General features: G+C 51.1%; 1 protein-coding gene across 1 annotated transcript in view; it reads left to right on the plus strand.

Moving 5' to 3' along the window:
- RPS6KA1 (ribosomal protein S6 kinase A1) overlaps window positions 1-4,110 on the plus strand; it is a 30,749-nt gene extending 26,639 nt beyond the window's left edge. Inside the window, exons 16-23 of the mRNA XM_084222762.1 lie at window positions 120-245; window positions 759-848; window positions 1,300-1,458; window positions 1,685-1,846; window positions 2,153-2,229; window positions 2,340-2,457; window positions 2,835-2,972; window positions 3,207-4,110. Coding sequence (XP_084078888.1) covers window positions 120-245; window positions 759-848; window positions 1,300-1,458; window positions 1,685-1,846; window positions 2,153-2,229; window positions 2,340-2,457; window positions 2,835-2,972; window positions 3,207-3,329 — 993 coding nt within the window. The 3' untranslated portion in view covers window positions 3,330-4,110. The remainder of the gene's footprint in view (window positions 1-119; window positions 246-758; window positions 849-1,299; window positions 1,459-1,684; window positions 1,847-2,152; window positions 2,230-2,339; window positions 2,458-2,834; window positions 2,973-3,206) is intronic.
- The last annotated feature ends 1,890 nt before the right edge of the window (window positions 4,111-6,000 follow it).

Here is a 6,000-nt window from a genome sequence, read left to right on the forward strand (position 1 = left end):
CTCCCCACCAGGAGGAGAAGCTGTGGGACGTAACAGACAGTCTGACAGCTCTCTGTGCTGCAGTTAACTCATCATGTTGCACAAACCCTTCCCTGAACCTGTCCTTTGTGCCCTGGCAGCAGCTGCACGGCAAGAACGTCCAGTTCAGCGATGGGTACGTGGTGAAGGAGGCCATCGGCGTCGGCTCCTACTCCGTCTGCAAACGCTGCATCCACAAGGCCACCAACATGGAGTACGCAGTCAAGGTCCGGGACCTGCCCTCCCAACTGAGCTCCCCTCTTACGTCTTTGCCCAGAGCACCTGTGGCTGCCCCATCCCTGCAAGTGTCCAAGGCCAGGTTGGATGGGGCTTGGAGCAACCTGGGATAGTGGAAGATGTTCCTGCCCCTGGCAGAGGGTGGAACAGGATGAGCTTTAGGCTTATCTAGGATGTAAAAGACAATTTCTGTGCTGCTCTGCAGGTATCTGTACTTCCCTAGGAATAGCAGAAAAGCAGTGTCCTCCTCCCTCAGAGGGGGGAGAGCATCCCATCTTTCTGTGCAAAGCTGTGGTGACATCAGGTCTTAACAAAAGACATAAAATTTTGTGGGCTGGGGAGACAGAACTGATGAAGCAAATTAAGTATTTCTAGAGCTAAAGAGATGAGGGGACAGAGTGGATATGGCACAGGAGCTCTGCAGGGCTCCAAACTCAGCTCATGTGCTTTGTCCGAGCCCCTTCCCCATCCATGGTGGCTGCAGTGTGTCCCTACTCTTGCAGGTGATTGACAAGAGCAAGCGAGACCCTTCTGAGGAGATTGAGATCCTGCTGCGGTACGGGCAGCACCCAAACATCATCACCCTGAAAGATGTGAGTGTGCTTGAGGGACTTCCCCATGCTTTGGTTTAGGAAGTGCAGGCTGGCAGGGGCAGAGTTCAGCCCCAGCAGGGGCAGACCAGCGACCCAGCTCCACGTGTTGCTGTTTCTCTGTCAGGAGAAGGCTCTTCCCCAGAGGGTGCTGGCACTGCCCAGGCTCCCCAGGGAATGGGCATGGCCCCGAGACTGCCAGACCTCCAGGAGCTCTCAGACAGCACTGCCAGGGATACCCAGGGTGGGACTGTTGGGGTATCTGGGCAGGGCCAGGACCTGGATCAGTGATCCCTGTGGGTCCCTTCCAGACTGGGATATTCCATGATTCTGGGGTGAGGAAGCATCCCCAGAGCCACCTCTGCTGATCCCTGTCTGCTCCTTGGCAATGGGAGTACAAAAGGGAAGCTGTAGAAGCACATTTTCGTTACCCCACCCATGTTTTGTTTGGCAGGTGTACGATGATGGGAAGTACGTGTACCTGGTGACCGAGCTCATGAGGGGAGGGGAGCTGCTGGATAAAATCCTCAGACAGAAATTTTTCTCAGAGAGAGAAGCCAGTTCAGTCCTGCACATGATCTGTAAAACAGTGGAGTATCTGCATTCCCAAGGGGTGAGTGTGGTCATGACTGTTTTCCTGGAAGCTCCCTGGCATTACACTGTGCTCCCTCTCCTCCAGGGAGTAACTCTGCCCATCACGACAATTATTTCTTGTTTATTTTTTCTTTGCCCTCTTGGCAAAGCAAATGTGGGGCCAGAGCAGGGTTTGAGTGACCTCAGGCAGCTTTCAGACCTTTATCTACATGGGGTACAAGCACAGCCCTTTCTTGGCTCCACAGGTGGTTCACAGGGACCTGAAGCCCAGCAATATCCTCTATGTGGATAAATCAGGGAACCCCGAAAGCATCCGAATTTGTGACTTTGGCTTTGCCAAGCAGCTCAGGGCTGAGAACGGGCTCCTCATGACCCCCTGTTACACAGCAAACTTCGTGGCACCTGAGGTGAGCACCTTACTGACCTGAGACCCTCCAGCAGTCCCCTTGTCCCTCCCCTAACCTGTGCTCCCACTTGGCACAGTGGGTCTGCCCTGTTCCCATCTCCATCCCGCTCTGGAAGAGGCAATTACAGAAATACCACTTGTAGTAATGAATCTATTTTGAATCCTGATATTTTAGTCCCAGACTTTGCTGTTCTGTCCAGCTCTGGAAGCTTTGCATATGGACTGTACCCAGGTCAAGCCCCTCTTCTGAAATGAGATCAATGACAGGAACCAAACTCGCTTTTTTCCCTTTGCTTGTTGTGTTCAGGTCCTGAAACGCCAAGGCTACGACGAGGGCTGTGACATCTGGAGCCTGGGGGTCCTGCTGTACACGATGCTGGCAGGGTAAGGCAGTGGCTGGGGCTGTGACCCCTGTCCCCAGTGCTCTGTGGGGACAGCTGCATCTCTCCTCCTGCCTGGCTCAGTAAATCCAGGGCTCTCTCCTCTCTCCCCAGCTGCACTCCCTTTGCAAATGGTCCCAGTGACACTCCAGAAGAGATCCTGACACGGATAGGAGGGGGGAAGTTCTCCATCAGTGGGGGCAATTGGGACACTATTTCTGACATGGCCAAGGTAGGGTTTGATATTTGTTGGGGTTGGGGTTGCTGTGAGGCAAATATAGAGCAGGCTGGGGAGGGAGCACACAAGAGAGAGAAGAAAACCAGCACTGCAGCTTCTACCCTACACAAGTCCCTCACAGCAGCTTTGTTTCAGCTCTGGCTGTGATATTTGCATGGAAAACCAACCTCGTGCTTGACCCATGTGGGGTTTGCTCTGTGTTCTATCCCCCAGGCCTACCAAAAACATATTTCATACAAAAAGACATTGATGTCTGGGGACTTTAAACTTGGCCTCTGCATTTAAATCCTAATCTGGGGGCGTACACAGGTGGGCTTTTTTGCATTTAATTTATGAAATCCAAAGTCTAACTTTCCAAATGATGCCTGTAGGATCTGGTATCAAAGATGCTCCATGTAGATCCTCACCAGCGTCTCACAGCCAAGCAGGTCCTGCAGCATCCTTGGATAACCCAGAAGGACAGTCTACCCCAGAGCCAGCTCAATCACCAGGACATTCAGCTTGTAAAGGTACAAAATTTGGAGTGGGAAACCAGGAGGGAAGTTTGGAGAAGTGTGAGCCAGGGCAGGCAGTACAGACAAGCAGGGGTTTTTGGGAGGAAAGAAGGGAGATTCTTTAACGAAACAAGAAAAGATGCTTCTGGCTTTGTTTGTGGATGTGGCTGCTCTGGTCCCCCGTCTTGTAAACCATGAGTCTGAAGTAGCTCTCCTGCACCTGAGTGATTCCTCTGTGCCCCTCTCCAGGGCGCCATGGCTGCCACGTACTCAGCACTGAACAGCTCCAAGCCAAGCCCCCAGCTGAAGCCCATCGAATCCTCCATCCTGGCACAGAGGCGGGTGAAGAAGCTCCCCTCCACCACGCTGTGAGGCCCCACGGTGCAGGAACAGCCCAGATTTTGCACACCAGCAGAAGAGGGGGACAGGGTACGGGCAGGGTCTGCACAGGGGCTCCCCTGGGGACTTGCTCTCAAGAGGCCAAGTGCCTTCCTGCTCCTGAAAGACTGGTTCCTCCTCATGTGGACTGATCTTTGCTGAGAGAACTTCACTGTAAAACTTTTTTGACGTGTAAATTGTCGATTTATAAAGAAATCCATCTGTGTATATGAGAACTAGAATGTATAACTGATGTCAAGTGGCACTAAAAAGCAGTTCTGATTCACCCTTCCCTGTGTAGGACCAGGTATTTGTTGTTGCTACAGCATTTCTTGCAACTGATCCTGTCCAGCTCCACAGCAGCTGGAAGACTGTGCCACACTTGGGGTTTAGGCTTTGGGGCTTTTCCTCCCTCAAACCTTTGGATGCATTTCCCAAAGCCAGCCCTGCAGCCTCCCAGCCAGCAGCACTCATGTCCACACCACGTTTTTCCAAGCACTCCTGCAGATGCTCAGCAGGCCAGGACACCTCCTAGATTTGGCTCATTCCTTTCCTCTGCTCTCCTGTCTCCATGCTCTCCCATCACTGCGGAGTTTGTCACCTGTGCAGGGGGGGTGACGACAGAACCTCCTCCCTGGCAAAGTGGAGGCTTTGGGCTGGCTCTGGCTGCTGCTTTACCATTTGAGGTTCTCCCTCCCCTCAGTTGGAACCTCTGAACCAAACCACCCTTTATTTTTTAATTTAACTTTATTCTCCAGCCGGTGACTCAGGGTTTCTTTCTGACTCTACAATAAACGTGTCATTCAGGGGCTGTCCTGTGACTGACTGTGAGCTGCAGAACCGGGGACCCCCGGTGTTTCCCGGGCATTTCCCACCCTTTCCAGGTTCTTCCTCCGTGCTATGCAGGGACAGTGCTCCTTGTCAGCCTTCTGGAAAAGCTGCAAAGCTTTTGATCAGGCCCTGAAAACCAGCAGTGCTGCTTAGGGCAGCCTCTCATGCTACTTTCTCTCAGTGGGAAGTCACCAGAACCAGTCCTGGAATGAGGCAAGAACCAACAGGAATGGGGAATTTCTTACTCTCAGGACACTGCTGTGCTTATAGAAACCAACACTTGGAGACAAACTGTGCTAGAAATAAGTACCCAACCCAGTCTGACCTGCAAGGAACTGCCAGAGCTCCATGGTTCCATGGTGGCAGTTTCTGGGAGCAGCAGGATTGCAACAAGGGCTGCAAACACAGCTCAAGGATGTGACTGGAACCAGCAAAGGTTCTCATGTGAATTTCTGCTACTTTTAGCTGATCATGTCACAAGAGAGGAAACTTGTTTTTTTGTTCAGTCCCAGTTGGCTCTAAAATGGAGAATTCCATAAAAATAATGTGAGATGCACAGTGCTCTTCTCCTGTATCCTCATCCAAGCAGATCCTGTGAGCAGCCAGTGAGAAGCTGAAATAGTCACAATTTCTTTCTCCCTGTATTGTATTCCAAGTGCAGCCTGAGTGTCCAGCGCTTCTGAGAGGAGGAGGCCAGCTCCAGTCCACAGTGGATCTTCTTACTGGTATTGCCACCAACCCCAGCAGAGAGGGATTTAATGTTTTGCTGAGATTTGGGGAGGGGGACACTCCATCACCCAAAATGCCTTCCTTAAAAGTACTTGTGGCATGTTGTTCCCTACAACTCCACAGTGACTCTTGTGCCAGTGCTGTGCAAATGGTAGGTACCTGCAACAATACAATAATCACATTTTTCTGGAGCTGGGCTCAGTCCCTTTGGGTGTTGCAGAAACCTCCACAGATTTTCAGAATATTTCCTACATTATGTTTCGAGGGAAGGTCTGGGGTGGTGGATGGGTTGGATGCCAACCCACCATGGGTGGGTGGGGGTCAGTGCTCTTAAACCCTGGGGTTTAGGGGGTCTTAAACCAAATACTTGTCCTGGTTTGGGGGATAACTGGTTATTTGTATGAAATTGCAAATGTTTTCAAATATCAGTCAGGAAAAACATTACAGCCCTTGCTAATCCTCCCTGTGATGTGCTGGTGTGAGGCCAGCTGGGGACAACTCAGGGGTGTGGGGACAACCAAGTACAGATCAGTGTTGGCAGGGGGAGAGCAGCCCTCAGCTGCTGCAGGTTCTGCCTGGCCATGAGACGATACCTGCGGTGTCAGACCCCAATACCTGTAGTGTCAGACCCCAAACCCAGGAGCATCAAACCTCTCTGCCACCCTCGTGTCTCCAATCAGAAGAACTTTGTGTTTGGTGCAGCTGGAACTTCTGAAACCCCCATCCCGTTGGAGAACAGAGAGAACAAGGGCTACACCTTCCTCTCCAGGGGGCTTTTAACTGCATTATTCTGAGTTATCCATAAGTAAAATAAGCCTTCATTTTTAGTTCCAGATCAACCAAGTGCTGTTACTTTTTTAATGGCAGTGCTCAATAAAATTGGACTTGTGAATTTTCTGTATATGAGAGCTGTAGGTGTTTGTGATGGATTGAGCTCTCTCCTCCCTTTTACGGTTTTGTCCTGACCTTTGCCAAAATACTCTTGTCATGTTAACTGAAATTGCATTATTTGAGGTGAAAGTTGGGTATCCAATACCTACTTGCGGGGGTGAGAGACCAAGTGATTTGCTCTTACAGGAGTTTGGGGTCATTCAGCTGTAACTTG

This window comes from Fringilla coelebs (assembly GCF_963513975.1).
Source record: "Fringilla coelebs genome assembly, chromosome: 28".
In the NCBI taxonomy this organism is placed as follows: Eukaryota; Metazoa; Chordata; class Aves; order Passeriformes; family Fringillidae; genus Fringilla; species Fringilla coelebs.